This window comes from Miscanthus floridulus, chromosome 18 (assembly GCF_019320115.1).
Source record: "Miscanthus floridulus cultivar M001 chromosome 18, ASM1932011v1, whole genome shotgun sequence".
NCBI lineage: Eukaryota > Viridiplantae > Streptophyta > Magnoliopsida > Poales > Poaceae > Miscanthus > Miscanthus floridulus.
The window spans coordinates 6,949,214-6,973,071 of NC_089597.1; the positions used below are offsets into that span (position 1 = coordinate 6,949,214).

Below are 23,858 nucleotides of genomic sequence, written 5' to 3' on the forward strand. Positions count from 1 at the left end.
GTAAACAATTACAGTGCATTTTCGTATCTGTTTTTTTTTCTACACGACCCACCTCCACACCACCAGTAGTTTTAATTTGCCAAATTTGATGTTCAGACGCAAACTATAAATTTATGCCATACTATGATACGATTTTGTGCGAAGGACGTTCATTTGCGCCGCCAGTAATTTCTTGATGACGAAGTGAGTGAATTTCAGTAACGGGTGTGTGAAAGAAAGTAACATATCATTCCATCATGGTGCGTAAATCTTATTTTTATTTTGTCATGTACACATAAAATTGTATATATTTCACACTTGCACCACGAATATTTCAAGAGTCACACATACATATATTGACCTACTACGTACGTACCTAATAATGTAAGTGAAAGCGAGCTAGGTTGGATATAATGCCTGTGATATACTTATGTGTTGCGTTATATTGAGCTTCACGGGTGATTTTATGCAGAGTAAAAAATCCTTACTATCAACTTGTAGTATTAGTTAATATACCAGCACAACCAAAGCCAATGCAAGATGATGAAATCTATCTATCTAACCCAGGAACGAAGCAAAGGAATCTTTGAGAGATGTGACTTTCGATATGAATAATATTATACGTGATGATTAAGTAAATAAATTGAACAATAGCGCAAGCTTTATTCGAAGTGTAAGCAGATGGTTTGAACTTTCCAATTGTTTAAGAGAAAAGGAAAAAATAAATAAAAGGGTCTGATTGTGGACATTGTTAAATGGAAAAGGAAGCAAGAGTGACAACGAACATCGCACAATCGGAATATTATACTTGCCCTTATTACCTCGAGAATCGTGCCAAACCTCTGTCCTTAACGTGCACTGTGGTGCGTGGATGCTGGATGTATGATTCCTTCCCTGCTTGCAAGGTTAAGCTGCCGGATCATGACATAACAAATTAGCTTCCATGCTTGGATCGTTGCCAATCTATAAGGCCCGTTTAGTACAACTCAGCTTAACCAGTGAAATTGTTTTTTTTCTTGAAGCTGACCTGTTTTCTTGACCTCATTTGACAAAACAGCTTCTTAAGAGGGGAAAACAATAAAGTACTATAATACCCTTAGCATTTCGCTTTTCTTTCTCTACTTGCCATCTTCTTCCCATAGCCACCGAAAAAGACAGAGACGGCCGAACGGAGCCCTCCTGTCGGCCGCGCATTCCGGTGGCCACGTGAGCACTCCCGACGACCATGTGAGCACTCCCAGCGCCCGCACGTGCCCTCTCGGTGGCCACACGATGTTGGGCTAATCGTTATTGTGCACATGTATGTGACGTTGATGCAACGGTTGTCCAAGTCAAGGCAGTGGGCGGCAATTTGGAGTTTGAAAGAGGCCAGGGTTGTCAGGCGCGCGGTGAGCGCGCTCCCACGTCGTGCACTCGTAGGTAGTTGTGTTGAGTCTGTGTTAAGTGTATTACTTTCATATATAAGTGCGAGGCTAACTCCCGTTTGTGTTAGCGCGTGTGTTAAGGTGTGGTTAGCACCTGAGAACTCCACGAGTTCACCTTTGTACTGTCCAGAACAATTAGAGGAAAATAGCTCTGTCATCCGGCAGTTATCATGCTCTGTGTGTTCATCACATTTCAATCTCGCGCGTTCTTCATTCTTGATAGGATAGCCACCTAAATTGATGTGTGATCTGTGATCTATAAGGCCTACATGCGAGCGCTCCTAGCTTCGTGCCCCAAGCGTTCACGTCCCGGCCCACGCCCTAGCAGCGGCATGCCTGGCCTCATGGCCTCACGTGGTAGTTGTGCCCCAGGCGACCGCACACGCGTGCTCCGACCTTCTTCTCCATCTTCATGCTCCCCGGCAGGCCATCTTCAAGCTCCAACGGGCCAATGCCCTGGCGACCATCTTCGAGCTCGTGTGTTGCCCCGGTGGGCCATGCCCTGGTAGCTGCGCCCCCGGTGGGATTCTCCTCGGCGGCCGCACTCCCGACATGGGCCGCACCCCGGCGGTCGACAGGTCGCCTCCCTGCATTCTCCTTCCCCGATAGGCAAAGGGGCACATGTAATCTTTTAGGTCTATTAGGGTCCACTTGTGTTATATGAAGCTTAAATAAGTTTTTTTTTCAACTTCGTCCCACCCCATCCCTTTGTGAGAGCACAAAACAAAAGAAGCTTCACCCAAAGCTGTTTTAAAACACATGTTTGAAAAAAAAACAGCTCACAATAGTTCATGAAGTTGTTAAGTTGGTGAAGCTATGCAAACAGGGCCTTAATCATAAGTACGCGTGCATGCACGTGGAGTAATTTGCTAGACCACGCTACATAGCTAGAGACCGAGTACTCCTATATGTCTATCCTAACTTCTATCCTAACTTCTTAACACAGTCTATATTTGACGACCCAGCTATACTACACAGACTCCCGCCCGTACGTAGTCAGGCATGGCGATGGCACCTCCGTCATCAGGCGGCCTGGAAACCAAGCACTTCATCCTGGCTGCCCTCGCGGCGACGGTCGTCACCGTCGTCTCCGTGGTGCTGAGCCCGGCGCACCTCAGCTTCTCCGTCACCGACGCACGCAACGACTTCACGAGCGACCCGGCGCGCCTGTTCCTCACCCTCGCCGCCCACAACCCCAGCCGGCGCGACGCGGTGCGGTACCAGAGCATCTTCGTCGACGTGAGCAACAGCAGCGGGGTGTGGGGGTTGAACTGGATGAGGGCCAACGTTTCGGCGGACCTGCCGCTGCACCAGCCGAGGCGCAGCGAGAGAAAGGTGAACGCGACGGTGTCCATGGTGGGGCTCGCCGGGGAGGAGTTCACGGGGAACAGGACCTGCCACAGCTTCAGCGTCACGGTCACCGCCGTGGCGCGGTTCAGGGTCGGCGTCGCGTGGACAAGGCTCTACGACATCAAGGTCTACTGCGGGCCGGGAACGTCGACTTCTTCGGCAACGCGAGCACAAGAGCCGAATGCCAGCCTGCGGCTTAACGCTACACACATTGTCGTCGTTGTATTGGCATAATGGCATATGCATGTAAATCCGTGTTTGTGACTTTGTGTTATTACAGTAGCCTTGCAGTCTAATGGGACTTTGCGAAGTTTATTTGCTAGTTATATAGTAGTAGTGTAATTTTCTCCTCTTTCATTTTGGCTATGCAGTATGCACCCTCATATTTCAGGATCGAGATAGTAGTAACTATTCAACTTTTAGTTCACTTTTGTGGAAAATTTTTCTATGTTAGCCGGTTCTCACTTCTCAGTGCCCTCTCCTCTTCGTAACACATGTATTTTGCTCTCACCGCTAGCTTCTCTCTCTACCACCCACCCCCCAAACAAACATAGGTCTCCCGGTCTTCACATTCTTTATCAAATCAACCATGAATTCCTTTTTTTTTTCATAAAGCGTGATTTTCAGCACATTACAGACGCAATGGCATGGCAAACAGTCGTATACATGCATGCACATTCAACCTCTATCAACTCACACACCCGTACAGCCGTACTCTATCCTCGAGCATCACATACGAACTGAGGCGACGGATCTCGTGATTGGCTAAGTCGCCACAAGTCCTTCGAGGTTACTTGCACTTGCACGTCGCCTACTACACACTGAAAGCATATATAGTAATGTTTTTCCTTTTACAAAACTCCCAAAATTAAAAATGCGAGTACCACGCGTGTCAAGTCAAAAAAACTCAACTCAAGTGTGTGTGTGTGTGTGTGTGTGTGTGTGTGTGTGTGTATAACCGCACCAAAATTAACTAGTTGAGCTACACTTTGATCATTCGCTACCTCCTCGTCCACCTTTTCCTCTTCCTCCTCTTGCTCATCCCACCAAGCAACTAATGCTACCATCAAAATAGGCCACGATGGTTTAAAGTATGGCATGCACAGTCCTTATATTTCGAGATGGAGGTAGTAGCCAGTAGCCCCTTATATATCTCAACTTTCAATTCAATTTTGTGAAACCCCTACCGTATTAGCTGGGACGATATTATATTTCTCCTACTCTACATACTCAATTTATTTTCACTCTAGCTTTCCTCTCCCTACAAACCTACCGTCACAACTCCTATCAAGTCAAATAGGAATTGCCACTACAAACACCTCTGAGAGATTAGACCAACGGACGTTAAGAATTGTAGGCGCCTCATTGTCCACTGACAACAAAAATACTTTTGTTCTTAGAATAAATTTAAGAAAATGCAATGACTAGACCCATGCCAAGTTGAAGACTTCAATCTATTAGATAGTTTCCAAAACAAGGAACTTAATTAGCCGTGGTATACTCTGTTTTGTGATCATCCTCCTCATTCAATTCCTCTTCCTCCTCTTGCTACTTCTCCGGCAAATTAAAAGAACAAATGCTAAAAAATAGGCCACCATGGTGAATTTTTTTGAATAGAGCCTGAAAAAGTCAGGACATACGAGTACTACCAAAGTCTACGCAATATATTTTTTCTGAAATAGGCCATGTATATGGTATCATATATATTAAGTTGCGACAAGATGACAGAAATGATCGTCCGCTCGCAATATAATGTCTATTTTTTGTCACTAGCTAGTGATCTCATTCTTGAGTAATACTCCCTCTAGTCCATTTTAAAAAACATTTCGCATAGGTCACGAGTAAGTCCATTTTAAAAGACATTAACATTTCGCAAATATAATTTAGAAAACCGTGCTATATTAGAAGATGTCTTATAAACTGGACCGGAGGGAGTAAGCACCACCATATACCCCCATGATGTTGGAGCCTAGCTAGTTGCCAAAATATCGTCCAAAAAAATTAAGTAAATTAACTTTTATAGATGTCTTAAGTCAAACTTCTTTAAGTTTTGGTCGAGTTTATAGAAAAAAGGGCGTCAAGATTTATGGCACCAAATTAGTATTATTAGATTAGATACACCGTAGACTATATTTTTATAATGTGTCATTTGGCTTCATAATTTTTTGCATTTTTCTATAAATTTAGTGAAATATAAAAAATTGACTTAAGAGAACTCTTAGAATTGATGTATTTAACGGACAGAGGAAACATATTTATATAGACACTTGGCACCGTAAAACATGCACAGGGACAGGGACCATTTGCCAAGGATCCTCTCAAATTTAAAAGGCTATGCATGGAACAAATGGGTGTTCGAGCGGGCCGAGGAAAGGCTAATAATGGTTGGTCGGAAGAATCGAATAAAGCATCCAGATTGCCTCCATCATGAACCAGTTACGCGGTTCCCATTAACGGTTTCTTTTTTTAACAGAAAAGGGCAAGCAAGAGAACAAGCACTATTGCACTACTAACTCTTTATCTTTGTTTTTTATAACCTATTATAAAGCATAAAAGCACTACTGAACTTGAACCAAGTATACTACTCACTGCTTTTAAGGGCATACCCTAGCAGTCCGTCGGTAGCCTAGTAGGAAACAACGCCACTCACTTTAACGAATGATCCTTCCAAAAGCCAAGGATCCGTGTTCATGACACCCATCTCAAAAGTGGCGTGTTCCTAATATTGAGGTTGAGCACATCTTGATAGGGTGGTGTTTACATTCAAATTAAAATAGATTATCAATCTGGATTGTTCTGAAAAAATCAGCCTAGCAAATATTACTTGGCGCGTTAGCTTCGTATCTGCGAGCCGGGGAGGACTACTCTGGACTCGTGTTAGTAGGCTAAGGCTATTTCCATGAGGAAACTGGGCTTGCTCAAGCCCAAGACACTAGCATAGCAGGCTTCCAAATACGTGAGCTAGGTGGGCTTCATCCATTGGGAAAAGGCCAAGAACCCCACCTAAAAATAGGATGCTAAACTAAGGCCCCCATTTGGCACGGTTTCTCCACTAACTTCAGGAGTCGTTTAGATCCGTTTTGTGCCAAACGGGGTAAAACAAAATAGTTTCACTCAGCAAGCCCCTTAAATCGTGCTCTCACAAAGGTTTAAGGTGGGATGGAGCCAAAAATGGTGGCTTCACTCGGCTTGACTTCGTTCTGGTAGGCCCTGTATGGGTTATATGAGAGTATGTTTTAAAGAGCTCTACATGTGGAGCTATTTTGTCAAACGGTTTACCAAAATTGCTCTATCTTCATCAACAGAGCTGTTGATGGAGTTGATAAAATAAATAACTTCACTAGTAAAGTGGAGCCATGCCAAACTAGGCATAACTCTCAGTTTTCTCCCCCGCCCTGTGATATCCTATACTGGTACTTGCTTCAAACCATGGGAGCAAAGGAGATAAGCAAAGATTAACTGAGACTATTGGTCTATTGGATTGCAGGTAAAAGTACAATATATGGTTCAGAGGATCGAAAATCGTGTGAAAATGACGTGACAATAAACAAACAGACTATTTTATTTATTTTATCTAATTTGTTCTAATCTGCTCAGGCTCGATCGATTCAGATTCAGGAGGACCAGTACGTGGCCGACCTGGCCGGGTTGAACAAGGTGTCCTTCTAGGAGTGGTATGTCTGGGTGGGGCACGGCCCCCAATATTTCACAACAAAAAATTTAGTAGTATGACTTAATATTTTTTATTTGTATTAAGAGAGAGATTATATAAAATTCTTGTCATATGTACCTATTAATATCTTCTAGATAATATAATCATACAAAACACAACTAGATAATAAAATTATCGCAATGAAAAAGACCGAGTCGGTACTCAAGATTTACAAAGTCATCCTATACGTCTTGCTGTTAACGGGCATATCACTTACCACTGAATAAATTACGTCTTAGATCCTAGAATACATATAAGAAATTGCGAGCACCCGTTCAAGTCAGTGAATTAATTCCGATAGTCATCACAAGGAATCTAACGAGTTGAGTTACACTTAGTTTTTACATGTTGGCTCTTTTGGCCGGCCCCCCTAAGTATAATTCCTGGCGGCCGGCCCCCCTAAGGATAATTCCTGGCTCCGCCACTGGCTGCACCCACGAGACGTTGCTGCCGGTGTCCATGAGCATCGTCTGGGTCATCGCCGGCGTGCTCATGCAGTGATGCCCACGGTAACGACGTACTCCAAGGTGTTGCGGGAGGACTAACCCTACCATCAAGGGCTAGCTATTGTAGTCCGCTGCAAGCCACTAAACCGAAAACATGAGTAGCTATCTGACTATCTCTGATCATTGACTAGCCAACCATGTTCTTCAAAATCCGATTCCATGCATTGTAGCTCTCGGCAACCTAGTCGCTTCATTGAACAAGACAGATATATGTCAAACGGGGCATCTAACTGCCATGCATTTGAAGATCTTGCACCAAAACGGCCAACCATCATACAGGACCGCTCATCGCCTCACCACATAGGTCACTTGAGCAAAGCGCTTCCAATGTCCACCTCATCCCGTGTCGGCCACTCTTGCCCACTTCATGAACATCCATAGCTAGCGCACGGCTCTTTCATAACATAGCTCAACAATCGACACACAAAAGCCATCTATATGTCCTCTGGTCCATTTTAAAAGACATTTCGCATAGGTCACGAATCAAACTTTATAATCTTTGATCAATAATTTGGCTAACTTTTACCCATTGCAATACAAACTTGATACTATTAGATTTGTAATCAAATATACTATTCAATAATCATAAACAATATGATATAGAACAAGTGAATGATCAAAATGTAATTTAGAAGACCATGCTATATTAGAAGATGTCTATGTCTTATAAACTGGACCGGAGGGAGTTATTACTACCATATATACCCCCCATGATGTTGGAGCCTAGCTAGTTGCAAAAATATCATCCAAAAAAGTTAAGTAAATTAACTTTTAGAGTTCTCTTAAGTCAAACTTCTTTAAGTTTTGGTTGAGTTTATAGAAAAGGGCATAAAGATTTATGACACCAAATTAGTATCATTAAATTAGATACACCGTAAACTATATTTTTTATAATGTGTCATTTGGCTTCATAAATATTTGTATTTTTTCTATGGATTTAGTTAAATATAAAAAATTGAGTTAGGCCAGTCTCAATGGGGATTTCATAGAGTTTTATGGGCATTAAATATGCTGACATGACACTGTCTTGATGAAGAGAGAGAAGATAAAAGTTTCATGGGAGTAGAGAGAGCTTCATGGGGATGAAACTCTTCTGCACTGTTTTCAAAATATGAGTGTGTTGGAAACTAGGAGATGAAACCTCCACTGAGACTGGCCTTAAGACGACTCTTATAATTGATGTATTTAATGGACAGAGGAAGCTTATTTATACAGACACTTGGCACCGTAAAGCATGCACAGGGACATGGACCATTTGCCAAGGATCCTCACAAATTTAAAAGGCTATGCATGGAACACGAGGGTATCCGAGCGGGCAGAGGAAAGGCTAATAATGGTTGGTCGAAAGAATCGAATAAAGCATCCAGATCGCCTCCATCATGAACCAGTTACCCGATTGCCCGTAACGGATTTTTTTTCTTCTTTTTTACAGAAAAGGGCAAGCAAGAGAACAAGCACTATTGCACATTTGCACTACTAACTCTTTACCTTTGTTTTTTATAATCTAATATAAAGCAATGCACTACTGAACTACTATAAGTACTTATGGGGGTACGACTCCGGATACCCACGGCAGACTACATGGGTCGCACCATCAGAGGTGGCCCAGCCCACAAGATCAAGGCATGCACGGCACTGGTCGACGTACACCGCAAGATATTGTATAGTACCGAATAGGATACTTTTTTGGTAACCCTACCCCTCCAGAGTATATAAGGAGAGGCAGGGGTTCCCTAGTCGACATCCCCATACGGATTATAGGCCTAGCCTAAGGCATCTCCATCAGATCTCATACTCAATACAACACACCAAAGACACAGGACGTAGGGTATTACGTTGATCAGACGGTCCGAACCTGTCTAAATCGTTGTCTCTGCGCCTTGTATCACCATCCGGTTCCTATCATGCGCACCTCCACCGATCAATCTACCTTCGTGGGATACCCCTCGGAGGACTGCCGAGCATCTTTTGTCGACAGTTGGCGCCCACCGTGGGACTCGTGCGCGCTGATCCCTGGCGAACCAGATAGCGTAACTCAAGATCAACATCCTTCGCGGCAACTCGGCGGATCGCGTCGACATCCTTCGACAACCACGGCGCATGTCTTCGTACGCGGATTGACACCGCCAAGCTCCGACTACGTCCGTCCCACTCCAACACGAGATCAACTTCGTTCTGGCCGTCAAGAGAGCCGCTAAGCGAGCTACCCGCGTCGCCGACCAGATAACGTCATATGCCACTGACCTGATGTTCGGTCTAAACCTAAGTCACGCTTTAATATTCTTCTAAATATTCTCCAATCTTCGTACATCGCGATAATATTTCTCCGAGCTGTTTTCTCCATGATTGATCTCCAAATGATTTTCTTTCATGTATACCATCTTAAAGATGACATACAGCTAAGTCTAAGGCAAATCCCCGAACAGTCATGTTGATGCTCGGATGTCCCTAGAGACGGCCCTGTCTCCGGCTCCACCCTATACGTGCACGAGCGTTTGCCCTCTGTGTTATGGGTGGTCGGCAGCGGCTTCTTAGGGACGCTTTGTTCTTCCTACACGTACATGGGCTCCACGCTCCGCGTTATGGTTAACGGGCTACACACTAACTGATCGTCGAGTTGCATACGCTATTTCATCACACTAACTGGTCGGACGGTTTATATTAAATATAAATACATCTTCACACCAACTGATCGTCGAGTTGCATACGCTATTTCATCACCATTACTGATTCTTCTCCGAAGTTCATATATTTTTACATCATGTAATACCCGTTCTACATATTTGTATTGCAGGATCATCGTCCAGGTGGTCGGACCACCTGGTGCCTGGACTTCTTTACCGATCAACTGGTCGAACTGCTAGGTTCATGGACTTCGTCGCCGACCAGTTGATCGGACTGTTCGCCGGTCGCTTCTACTCAATGCTCATTTCGCCGCCGACCAGTTGACCGGACTGTTCGTCGCTCGTGCTTCATCATCAGCTACGCTGGTGGCTTACCAGCTAAGCCGGAGACTCCTCGGCGCTCGGACCTTGTCAGCTATGCCGGGGACTCCTTGGTGCTTGGACATCGCTAGCTACGCCGGGGACTCCTCGGTGGTCGGACATCGCCAGCTACGCTGGGGGCTCCTCGGTGCTCGGACATCGCTAGCTACGCCAGGGGGCTCCTCGGTGCTCGGGCATCGCCAGCTATGCCGGGGACTCCTTGGTGCTCAGACATCGCTAGCTACGCCGGGGACTCCTCGGTGCTCGGACATCGCCAGCTATGCCGGGGGCTCCTCGATGCTCGGACATCGCCAACTACGCCGGAGACTCCTCGGTGCTCGGACATCACCGGCTACGCTAGGGACTCCTCAGTGTTTGGATTCTTCGTGCAAACATCACCAGCTAAGCTGAGGACTCTCTTGATGGTCGGATCTTGCTACGTCTCATCGGTATGCTATCAAGCTGCTCCATGCTGTTTGGATCAGGGTGCTGATCTTGGGCAGCACGTCTAGGGTCTTGATACGCGCATGTCAGATGACGTCGGCAAGCTTTCAGACTTCTTTTCTTTGACCTTGCTACAAGATTCATTCTTTATCTTCCAGCAGACTCGGGGACTAAGTGGCTACACTTCACCTGATGGTGAATGTAGTGCTTGTTTCTTGATTTACCCTCCTTATTGACGGAGTCTAAGTGGCTACACTTCTCCTAAGTCGAAGAATTTTCAGATTTTGAACTTGAGCTCCTTACATCCTTATGGCAAGCCTAACTTGGGATACGCTGCTCGGCGACGGTTCACACTGCTCGGCGACGGTTCACAACTGTTCGGCAACTCATCACGGTGGTCGGACCATGAGTTTGGCTGCTCGGCTTTGTTCGCACCTACTCGGACAAGCTCAAGACGGCGTTGCACAACGGATACAAGGCGCTCGAGGACTAGCTGTGGGGGGTACGACCCCTAGATACCCATGGCAGACCACATGGGCCGCATCATCAGAGGTGGCCCGGCCCACAAGATCAAGGCGCGCACGGCACTGGTCGACGTCCACCGCAAGATATTGTATAGTACCAAATATGATACTTTTCTTGTAACCCTACCCCTCTAGAGTATATAAGGAGAGGTAGGGGTTCCCTAGTCGACATCCCCATATGGATCCTAGGCCTAGCCTATGGCATCTCCATCAGATCTCATACTCAATACAATACACCAAAGACACAGGACGTTGGGTATTACGTCAATCAGACGGCCCGAACCTGTCTAAATCGTTGTCTCTGCGCCTTGTGTCACCATCCGGTTCCTATTACGCGCACCTCCACCGATCAATCTACCTTCGTGGGATACCCCTCGAAGGACCGCCGAGCATCTTTTGTCGACAGTCTTATTTTTTATAATCTAATATAAAGTAAAGCACTGCTGAACTACTATAAGTACTACTCATGGCTTTTAAGGGCATACCCTAGCAGTCCGTCGGTAGCCTTGGTAGGAAACAGTGCCACTCACTTTAACGAATGATCCTTCCAAAAGCCAAGCATCCATGTTCATGACACCCCATTTCAAAAGTGGCGTGTTCCTATTATTGAAGTTGATCACATCTTGATAGGGTGCTGTTCACGTTCAAATTAAAATAGATTATGAATCGGGTTGCCCTGAAAAAAATCAGTCTAGAAATATTACTTGGTGCGCTAGCATAATGCCCGTGAGACGTGGAGGACTGCTCCGGGCTCGTGTTCGTAGTAGGCCGAGCTTGTTTCCATGTGGAAACTGGGCTTGCTCAAGCCTAAGACCCCTTCATAACAGGCTTCCAAATGTGTGAACTAGTTGGGCTTCATCCGTAGGGAAAAGGCCGAGAACCCCACGTTAAAATGGGCTGCCAAAGTAGCTCTCAGTTTTCTCCTCCGCCCCATGCTATCCTATACTAGTACTTTGCTTGTAACCATAGGAGCAAGGAGATAAGTAAACATTAACTAAGACTATTGGTCTATTGGATATTTGGATTGCAACGAGAAACATAGGTAAAAGTACAATATATGATTCGGAGGATCGAAAATCATGTGAAAATAACGTGACAATAAACAAACAGACCATTTCAGTTATTTGTTCTAATTTGCTTGAAAGACATACATGCAAGAATTCCGTTAGAAGATTTTCTCTATATAACGAAATCAGGGCCAAGCTCTGCCCTCTCATTGGGCCACGTCGCCTGTTTTTTTATCCTTTGTTGCATATTGATCGAACCATCCACGGTGCAGCAGATAGCGATTCCAGAGCCTTCGTCTTCGGCGCGAGACAAGCTGCCGCAGCCATCCCCCTCTCGCGTTGCGCCGCGCCCTCTCCCTCGGCGCTGATGCCTCCGCCCCGAGCCGACGCCTCCTCCTGCCTGCTCGACCTCCAGGCTCTAGGCCAAGGACCCGATCCACGCCGCGTGCGACGCCATCTCCGACTCCAATCATCCCTCCCTACGCCGCCCCGCCTCAATCGCCTGTTTTTTCCACCATCTTGCGCCTCCACAGGGCACAGGCCATGTCACAGCCGGCGAGCCGGGATCCGATGTCCCCTCCTCACACTGAGCCCGCTCCTCACTGGGAACTCACGCAACTGCAGCAGGCGACGACAACGCAGACTAGGGGCAAGGCCGAGCAGGGAGAGGAGGATGCGCCCGGCGGCGCTGCGGACGACGCCGGGTAGTGCTTCGTGCCCCGCCCCTGCTGTTGCTGGCGCTCCCTAGGCCATGCCGGCGGCAGGCTGCCTTCGTGGCGCTGCTCCCTTGCTCCAATGTATGCAATAGCATGCGCTCCACCTGTTTGCTCAAATGCCTTTGGGAGATGGAAATCTGTTTTGGCCTAGGAGTAACGCGCTGTAGAACACAGGGATCCAGCATAGACATCTCCCTGGATTCTGACTGGGCGATGCAGGAAGTGCATACTGATGTAAAGGCAACATACAAGTTCCACAAGCTACGATGGATGATGGCAATTACAAAAGATGCTACCTGCCCTCTTTGCCCTCTTTTTCATTTGATAAGTATTATAATACTGAATATATCATGGCCAATAAACTTTCTTCAAGCATGGATATAACTACATAAAAATTAGAAATGATAAGCATGGCGTGAATTTGAATTGAACTTGCTCCTAGGCTCCTACCCCGTTTATTTATTAAACAAAACAAAAATTACAGTCAATATACATGTCACTTTAGTTTGGTTTAGTTCTGCAATGTGAGCATTAACCTTTTATGTATGACGTAGGAGATATTGATTTCCGAAAAAAAAAATGACTAATACTACCATGTTCCCTGTGCTCATCAAAGATTTCCAAGTACTCTAGACTGCTCATTAAGGCATGCAACTAGGTGCCCCTATTCGTTTCGCTGAAATTTAACTTATGTTGATTTGTTGGGAGAGAAAAACGTTGTTCGTTCGCTGAAAAGTACTGTTGAAGTAGTTAAAGCGAATAGGGTTTGAGGGATCCTTGCCATTACCGGCTGTATGCCATATGCGCTAGTACCTATGCCTGCTTTAATATCGTTGTAAAAATCTGCTCCATATCTTCTGCAAGCACAAAATCTAATATTACCTTGAAAAAATATTTTACCCATTAACTAATGCCAGTTACAGATTATAGATTGCTATGTAGTGAATGGAAAATTTCCAAAGCTAGAAAGATTATATACTGCTATATATGTAGTGAATGGAAAATTTCCAAAGCTAGCTCACCTGTGGTTCACAAGTGGCAGTAGAAAAATGGTAAGCCATCTTCAAACAATGTCTCGGTATCTCTACCACATATAATGCATAGATGTAAACTTTTCTAAAGCCACATAAAAAACTGTCCACTACAGTCATGATCTCTCCTAGATGCATAAAAAAATTACACCCAAAAACAACGCACCTTAAAAACGAACGCACCAGATCTACTTTAAACTCTTCTTTCTCTTACTCACTCAAGTCCAACGGCCCAAATTGTTTGCATCACTCATCCTGCCCACCCCGCGCCACTCTCCCTCTCCCCCGACACTGGGACTCCTGGATCTCTCCCCGACGCCGCGACTCGACCTCGACCCTCCCCCACGGACGCCGACTCCTCTCCCTCTCCTCTTCCCCACAGCCAGGACGACCGCCCCGCTTGATCCCGGCGGCCGGCTGGGCTAGGTGGCTGCGGCAGCCTTACTTCATCGGAGAGAGCGGATTGGGCCCTATCTACAACTGAGAAGATCTCCGTGCATGCCGACGGCAATGGGACCGCAAGCCCACTTCCTCCAGGGCCCCGGTACGTAATCAACAGGTAGGAGAAGGATCTGTTTTCAAAATGCAATTTTGATTCGATTCATCTTCAGGCAGACGTGTTATCGATTCTCTGAATTTCTGATTGCCATTTGTTGAAGTGGTAAGCATTTTTCCATATCACAAGTACAGGATGACATTCTAGCCGAGTTTCATGCTCAGATGGATCTTCAAGCTAAAGATGTGTTGCTGCCCTTCCAGTGTTTGTGCTGCATGAGAGGGGTATGCACCGTCACCACCTTTCCTTTCCTTTCCTTGTAATTGAACACAATGTTCAGTTGTTGTTTTTTCTGCGTGTATGAATTTTAGGGAAAGGCAATGCATATTGTTGATTAATTACTTGTTGCGGATGGTCAACCACGGCGCGAACTCCTCTTCGCTCTCGAACCCGCTGCCCTGCCTCGTGCGAGGGAGCCTGGGTGTCATATGGCCACTGGTATTGGTAGATACGAGCGGCGAATGATCGGTTGATTGGTTGTTTGTGTTGCAGGTGTGGGGAAGTCGTGGCTTCTGCTGCAGTTCACGTACAAGCGCTTCAACCCGTGCACGACCTCAGCCCACTGCAATACATCTGATTGGTAAGATGCAATCAAAAAATTCAGATATATATGGAATACTCAGTAATGAATCAGATAAGTTTCCAATCACCTCTTGTTTTGAAGAATTTTGAGATGGCTACAAAGACGAAAATGAAATTGGACTGAATCTGCTCATGTTTGATGACTATGAAAAAATTATCATCCATTCTTTCCTTGCCGGTTGTTATTATTTTTAATTCCTTAATTACTATTGTCCTTCATCTCTTGTGTCTTGTCAGGTCACAAGCACGGTAAAGAAAAAAACTGAACACCCCGATAACTTTTGCAGAAAGCAGTAGGAGATAAAAGAATTTCATGCCACCTGACAACAATCTGCTTTGTCATCGTCCGTCCTGTCTACTGACAGTACGCACATAGGTGTTCTTGCTGCTGCAGCTCATGCAGCATTAAGTGGTGGCTCATTTACTATCTACTACAATCCTCGGTGTGTAATTTATCTAGCCGTTTTACTTGTTATTTAGTATGCTTTTCTGGTAGGCATATTTACATACATTTGTTCTTGAAATCTCTATAGGACAAGTCTGGATCCGTGGGGTTGCGACTTAGCTATTGTTAAGAACATAGGTTCTGTCGACTTTTACATATTGTTAAGAACAGAACGCTCCGTCAATGCTGATGGACAGTCAGCTTTTACATATTGTTCACTGACATTTGCTTACTTACTTCCCTATGTTTTCATGAACATATAGCTACTAGAAACCAATGTAGCTAAGTCAATCTTACTTAGGTACTTGAATTATGTTTATTCATCATATCATGATAGAAAGACTACATGGGCCGCACCATCAGAGGTGGCCCAGCCCACAAGATCAAGGCGTGCACGGCACTGGTCGACGTCCACCGCAAGATATTGTATAGTACCAAATATGATACTTTCCTTGTAACCCTACCCCTCCAGAGTATATAAGGAGAGGCAGGGGTTTCCTAGTCGACATCCCCATATGGATCCTATGCCTAGCCTAAGGCATCTCCATTAGATCTCATACTCAATACAATACACCAAAGACACATGACGTAGGGTATTACATCGATCAGACGGCCTGAACCTATCTAAATCGTTGTCTCTGCGCCTTGTGTCACCATCCGGTTCCTATTACGCGCACCTCCACCGATCAATCTACCTTCGTGGGATACCCCTCGAAGAACTGCCAAGCATCTTTTGTCGACGGCCTTGTTTTTTATAATCTAATATAAAGCAAAGCACTACTGAACTACTGTAAGTACTACTCATGGCTTTTAAGGGCATACCCTAGCAGTCCGTCGGTAGCCTTGGTAGGAAACAGCGCCACTCACTTTAACGAATGATCCTTCCAAAAGCCAAGCATCCATGTTCATGACAACCCATTTCAAAAGTGGCGTGTTCCTATTATTGAAGTTGATCACATCTTGATAGGGTGCTGTTCACGTTCAAATTAAAATAGATTATGAATCGGGTTGCCCTGAAAAAAATCAGTCTAGAAATATTACTTGGCGCGCTAGCATAGTGCCCGTGAGACGTGGAGGACTGCTCTGGGCTCGTGTTCGTAGTAGGCCGAGCTTGTTTCCATGTGGAAACTGGGCTTGCTCAAGCCTAAGACCCCTGCATAACAGGCTTCCAAATGTGTGAACTAGTTGGGCTTCATCCGTAGGGAAAAGGCCGAGAACCCCACGTTAAAATGGGCTGCCAAAGAAGCTCTCAGTTTTCTCCTCCGCCCCATGCTATCCTATACTAGTACTTTGCTTGTAACCATAGGAGCAAGGAGATAAGTAAACATTAACTAAGACTATTGGTCTATTGGATATTTGGATTGCAACGAGAAACATAGGTAAAAGTACAATATATGATTCGGAGGATCGAAAATCATGTGAAAATAACGTGACAATAAACAAACAGACCATTTCAGTTATTTGTTATAATTTGCTTGAAAGACATACATGCAAGAATTCCGTTAGAAGATTTTCTCTATATAACGAAATCAGGGCCAAGCTCTGCCCTCTCATTGGGCCACGTCGCCTGTTTTTTTATCCTCTGTTGCATATTGATCGAACCATCCACGGTGCAGCAGATAGCGATTCCAGAGCCTTCGTCTTCGGCGCGAGACAAGCTGCCGCAGCCATCCCCCTCTTGCGTTGCGCCGCGCCCTCTCCCTCGGCGCTGATGCCTCCGCCCCGAGCTGACGCCTCCTCCTGCCTGCTCGACCTCCAGGCTCTAGGCCAAGGACCCGATCCACGCCGCGTGCGACGCCATCTCCGACTCCAATCATCCCTCCCTACGCCGCCCCGCCTCAATCGCCTGTTTTTTCCACCATCTTGCGCCTCCACTGGGCACAGGCCATGTCACAGCCGGCGAGCCGGGATCCGATGTCCCCTCCTCACACTGAGCCCGCTCCTCACTGGAAACTCACGCAACTGCAGCAGGCGACGACAACGCAGACTAGGGGCAAGGCCGAGCAGGGAGAGGAGGACGCGCCCGGCGGTTGCAAAAAAAAAAAAAAGGAAAAAGAAACGACAGCCATGATGGTTTTAGAGAACAAGCGATGATCTTTAGCTTTGTAGTAGTGCTTGCTAATAGCCTAATAACAAGGATCGAAGTAAAGGGAGCAAGGGCCAAGCTTTAGTTATTAATTGCTGCTCTTGTAGTGCCTATATATACATGCCCATGCCATGCCAGAGAGGCAGAGTCCATGGGAACTTGATTCCAAGCATGGTTGAGCTGTAGCCCAGTACTTGGCAGGAAAAATACGTAGCCTGTTCACTCAAAGCCATGGCTTTCGTTTTGGCTCCATTGTTGCTTGTCTTGCTTTGTCCTTTTCCTCCTCTTGTCCGTGCAGCAGAACATGAACATGGAGACGACTACTACATGGTAGTGGCCGTGAGCTCGCTGAAACCAAAAGCCTCATCCTACTGCTTGGGACACAGGGGTATGTTGGTCAGGGCGTCAGGCAATGCATGCATGCATGCACTACGTACTGCAGTACTGCTGTATTCAATTTGTTCCAGCAACCATCTGCTTTATGCATGCATGCATGAGTACGTGTTTTTTTCCATAAGGACTTACGTTTATGTTGTGTTACATTTGACGACATGACATGATGCAGTGATTCCGCCCCCCAACGGCACGTGGATACCAGTGGATCTCCCTCACGGCCCCTGCTCGCTATCCTCGTCGAACGCGGCGGCGCCACCGTCCGTGGCCGAGCTGCTCCGCCGGGACCAGCGCCGCGCCGACGACGTCCAGAGGAGGCTGTTTATTAGCAAGAATGGCACCAACGACAGCAAGGCTGATAAGCCACCGGCGGATACTGATGAATCAGAGCTCAACACCGGGGCCAGAACGCAAGTCGAGATGGGCACAACGGCGGACACTAATTCAAAGGCGATGAGCTTTGACCCTGCGGCGACCGTCGGCGGCAGCGGGGCGGCGCCGCTCCGGCCGGGCGTGATCCAGACGGTGGTGCTGGACACGGCGAGCGACGTGCCGTGGGTGCAGTGCGTGCCGTGCCCCGTGCCGCCGTGCCACCCCCAGACGGACACCTTCTACGACCCGACCAAGTCGCCCACGTACGCCGCCTTCTCCTGCGGCTCCCCCTCCTGCCGGCAGCTCGGCCCCTACGCCAACGGCTGCGTGAACAACCAGTGCCAGTACCGGGTCACCTACCCCGTCGACGGGTCGTCGACGTCGGGCACGTACAGCTCCGACCTGCTCACGCTCAACCCCAACACCAGGATCAACAACTTCAAGTTCGGGTGCAGCCACGTCGACCAGGGCAACTTCGACAACACCACCGCCGGGATCATGGCGCTCGGCGGCGGCCCGGAGTCGCTGGCGTCCCAGACCGCGTCCACCTACGGCCGCGCCTTCTCTTACTGCATCCCGCCGTCAGCGAGCTACTTCGGCTTCTTCGTCCTCGGAATGCCGCGGGCCGCGTCGTCGTCGAGGTACGTGGTGACGCCCATGCTCAGGGACAAGCGGGCGCCGGCGACATTCTACCGCGTGCAGCTCCGGGCCATCACCGTCGGCGGGCAGCGACTGAGCGTGCCGGCCACGGTCTTCGCCGCCGGCACGGTGCTGGACTCCCGCACGTCCATCACGCGCCTGCCGCCGACGGCGTACCAGGCGCTGCGCGACGCGTTCAGGAGGAGCATGAGCATGTACCGCGCGGCTGCACCTAAAGGCAGCCTCGACACCTGCTACGACTTCACCGGCGTCCGCAGCGTGAAGCTGCCCAAGGTCGCGCTGGTGTTCGACGGGGACGCCACCGTGCAGCTGGACCCGTCGGGCGTCCTCTTCCACGACTGCCTCGCCTTCACCTCCAGCATGGATGACCGCATGCCGGGGATCCTCGGCAACGTGCAGCAGCAGACCATCGAGGTGCTCTACAACGTCGGCGGAGGGTCAGTCGGATTCCGCCGCAACGCCTGCTGAGTGCTCAGGCTGCCTCGACTCACCGAGGCCTGCTCTACTACATCGCTCAAGCTATAGCTCATTGGGAGATGCATGAGGTAGCTTGATTATTGTTCAACTAAATAAAGCCAAGATGCGCAACTTGTGCACATGTTTGTGGCTATGTATTACTCCCTGTTAATTTTACAAGGCTGGGTGGGTGTAAAATGTCATATATGTATCTATTTTTATAATCTAATACTATTATACTCTCTCTCTCTCTCTCTCTCTCTCTCTCTCTCTCTCTCTCTCTCTCTCTCTCTCTCTCTCTCTCTCTCTCTCTCTCTCTCTCTCTCTCTATATATATATATATATATATATATATATATATATATATATATATATATATATATATATATATATATAGATAGATAGATAGACACACACGTAATAATATACTAGATAAGTGTCCGTGCCAACGGATGCAACATAAATTGAACGGGATGTTTGGTAACCAAGACAAAATCAAGAATATATCAATTCAATTTTGCACGTGTGTTATACCATGATAATGTCTAGAAACACATTCATTATCGTAATGAATCTGAAATAAAAGCTAGGCTTAGAGCTTGTTGTCCGAAAGTTACGACAAGCATCAGTTGCCTGAAAGGCTAAAAATTTATTGCTAGGCATCGAATTGAATTTATCCATGCTCTGCCTTGCCTAAAACATGTATGCTCGGAATTACCATGCCGTAGCCTAGATGCATGAGTCATGTCAGCAATTCATTTTTTGAAAAAAAATAATGTATTCATTTCCCTTCACATAATTCTCATTGTGTGGCAACAATTCTCGTCCGTCCTTGTAATTCTGAGCATGGAAACATATTTTTTTCAAAAGATGCATGGGGCATGACAACAATTCTCATTGTGTGGCAACAATTCCCATAATTCTCACCACACAATGAACGCGAAGGATCACGATCATGATCATTGTGTGGTGACATACCGATACATTCCTTTCCCTTCCCATAATTCTCTTTCTGCTTTATTCCATTTTATTACTTCCCTCTCTCTTTGCAGATCTGGAGCCAGCGAGCAGCGCCCCTCCCTCTCCCTCTTCTCCGGCGAGCAGCACCCGGATCTGGTGAGCGGGCCACCCCCTGCTCCGACCGCGTCCAGATCCGGCGTGGAGGCGAGGAGGAGGCCGGCGTGGATCCGGAGCAGGGGGCCAGGGGGCCAGCGGATCCGGCGAGGAGGCGAGTTAGAATAGAAGGAAGAATGTCTACAGAGCAGGAAAATATTAAATATGCACCTAATTTTAGTGAAAAATGGAAGTAAAGACTTAATTACTTATCATTAAAACTGGTCTCTGCCGTCCATGTAAACTCCAGCAGGCATGGTTTTGCGGCTGAAACGGACAAGCATAAAGTTTGGACACTGGTAAACCATGGAGATGGAGTTGTACCCCAAACTTTCTGGGCACAGTACATACCACCGTACAAAAATGAGAAAATACACAAGATTTCGCCAATCTCACGGCCAGAAATCCTGACAGAAAACGAAGAGAAAAAGGCCCTGAAAAGTCTCACGAAATCTAGCAAGAGGCCAAAGCCCAGCCGCACGTGATGCAGTAGAGTAGAGTCCAAACCCTAACTCCGCCGCCCGCCGCCCACCGCAGCCATCCGCGTCGCGCGCTGCTCTGGCCCTCCACCTCACCCACCCTAACCCAACCGAATCCGAATCCAACCCTCCTCAAGCCTCACTACTTCCCTTCCAGCTCCCGCAAAAAATAAACAAAAAAAGTTTTAGTTTTTTTAATCAGAGAAACCAGCGGAGCCGACGCCTTCGAATCCAAATTTTACTAGGACTCGGCGAGCTTGCATACCGCGCCGGATCTAGCTAGCGGGCTCAGGAACTGCAGGGGGCCAGCGGATCCGTCGAGGTGGCGACGGTGGCGTCTTTCGTCGCCGGATCTAGCTATTGGGCTCAGGAACGGGCTCGCCGGCGGGCTCGGAATTCTTTTTGTTTTTTTTTATCGATTAACCGAGGCAGACGTTGTAAGCAGCCCGCCTTAGCTAATCGATTAACTGAGGCATCAGGGCAACCGCCTCCGTTATTCACGGATTAACCGTGACCTTTCGTCGGAGGCGATTGCCTTTGTCTGCCTCGGATAATGAAAAACGCCCACTTCGGTTAAGTTTAGTGTAGTAGTGAGATTTTAACTGTCTGCGACATGAATGGTCAGAAACAGAAATAAAACAAAAAAAAAGTCTGCTTGCAATGTGACCGAGGAGTAATCAGGTTGACGTATATTCGCCAAACGAAGCCTCAAACATGCTACAGTACACCAACAATTGATTGAAGCACACTATTAAAGTTTCCATTCAGTATACATGGCGCTCCAATATATGCTCCTGAACAGGCCACTTAATAAACAAAACTAAAGCAATTAATAAAGGATCTATTAGCATTATTTGTACGCTGTGTTGTCGCGTACGTTAAGCATTTGAGTGACCTTTTTGAGGCATTTGTGAAACTGGCGTTGCCTAACAGGACTACCCAAGTCCATGGAACCTGATTCTTTATTTGAAATAAAGGGGTCCTGTTACTAATTAAAATTGTCATGATAATAAAAATGGTTGTGGTGCTGTACCCAGAACACAGACTACTCCTTTTCTTTTCCGACAAAGAGGGGAGACAGCAGGAATGATATACTAGGGTTATCATCAGCATTGTCATGCATGTTATAAAATGGGACTTATATATGTTTCAGCACAAAAGAGAAAGGACTCGATTCTGATCTGATAATGAGTGTGACACGCCAAGAATTACTTGGAGGGAGAGGACTTACAGAAAAGATAGAAGAAGTATCATGATTTTTTTTTTGGGGGGGGGGGGGGGGGGGGGGGCACTACTGGAGGCCGCGGCTTTGCCGAGTGTTTTTACACTCGGCAAAGAGCCCTTTGCACTCGGCAAAGGCTTTGCCGAGTGTAGCGCTCGGCAAAGTCCGCTCGGCAAATTTTTTCTCGGCAAAGGGTCTTTGCCGAGTGCTTTTTATCGGGGCACTCGGCAAAATAAAAAACAATTTTACCGAGTGCTTGGGGCGGCACTCGGCAAAATATTTTCGACCGTTCCACATTGACCGTTAACGGTTGTTTTGCCGAGGGGCTGACCCAGCACTCGGCAAAAAAAAATTACTTTGCCGAGTGCCCCTGTCCAGGCACTCGGCAAATTTTTTTTATTTTTTTTTAAAAAATACTTTGCCGAGTGCCCCAGCCCAGGCACTCGGCAAAGAATTTCTGGATTTTTTTTAAAAAATACTTTGCCGAGTGCCCCTGCCCGGGCACTCGGCAAAGTTTTTTTTTTATTTTTTAAAAAATTACTTTGCCGAGTGCCCCAGCCCAGGCACTCGACAAAGAATTTCTGGATTTTTTTTAAAAAATACTTTGCCGAGTGCCCCTGCCCGGGCACTCGGCAAAGTTTTTTTTTTATTTTTTTAAAAAATTACTTTGCCGAGTGCCCCAGCCCAGGCACTCGGCAAAGAATTTCTGGATTTTTTTTAAAAAATACTTTGCCGAGTGCCCCTGCCCGAGCACTCGGCAAAGAATTTCTGGAATTTTTTTGGAAAAAACTTTGCCGAGTGCTTTGTCCATGGCACTCGGCAAAGACCCCGAGAATTGTAATTTTTTTTTACATTCCATTGTAACAGACAATATATATATATATATATATATATATATATATATACATCAATCATCACATCTATATCACCAACATGCATTATATATCACAAGCACACGCATATTTAATAAATCCATCACAAATTCACCAAAGTTCAACATCACAAGTGTATTATTACAAGTTCGACATCACAAAGTTCAACATCTCTACTGCGGCGACGGAAACTGCAGGTGTGGCCCCCTGGACAGCGGTGAAGGACCGGACTGCGGCGAAGGGTTGACGTGATCAGCCGTTGGTGACACGCTAGCGGGATTGTTTGAACCCGCCGACGGAGGCTGCATAAAAGAGAAGAGATTGCATGTGTTAGACTAAAAATTGAAAATTTTGGCAGCACCTCCCCTACACGGGGAGGTTTCCAACCTGCAAGAAACAACGGCACGAAGGCCGACAATCCCAACGGCACGAAGGCCGAAAATCACAATGGCACGAAGGCCGACAATCCCAACGGCACGAACGCATTAAACTTCCATACTCACAGGAGTGAAGTGTCGAACCGGAGCTGGAGCTGGCAACTGCACTTGGACACCCGATGCTTGCCCGATGGTTTGCATGATCTGATACATGTCCGCCATTTGCTTCTTCGTGGCCTCCAGCTCTACGGTCAGGTGCGCTTGTGTCTCCCTTGTCTCTGCCAGCTCGGCCTGCAGTGTTTCAATCACATGTTTCAGTATTGCAAATCTGATCAATGTGTGTAACGTTCAATGTACGACGAGTGAAACCAGAATTACCTGAAGTTCGTCGACCCGCGACAGTGTTGGAGTAGGCCGTGCACGTATGGGAAGGCTTCTGGCCGTGCTCCGTGCCCTCACGTCGGAGAGAGAGGGTGCAGAGCTCGAGGAGTCGGCGCCGTCTGCAATCCACAACCGCCCGTGCTTCCTGCCTTGCCCCAGCCTCCATCCTTTAACAGACGTATCAGCA

At 46.9% G+C, this 23,858-nt stretch overlaps 1 protein-coding gene across 1 annotated transcript; it reads left to right on the plus strand.

Moving 5' to 3' along the window:
* The first annotated feature begins 17,505 nt into the window (after positions 1-17,505).
* On the plus strand, positions 17,506-19,425 carry LOC136522726 (aspartyl protease family protein At5g10770-like). Its single transcript, XM_066516536.1, has 2 exons — positions 17,506-17,734; positions 17,912-19,425. Exons 1-2 carry the CDS (start codon positions 17,578-17,580, stop codon positions 19,237-19,239), a joined length of 1,485 nt encoding a protein of 494 aa, XP_066372633.1. The 5' UTR covers positions 17,506-17,577; the 3' UTR covers positions 19,240-19,425.
* The last annotated feature ends 4,433 nt before the right edge of the window (positions 19,426-23,858 follow it).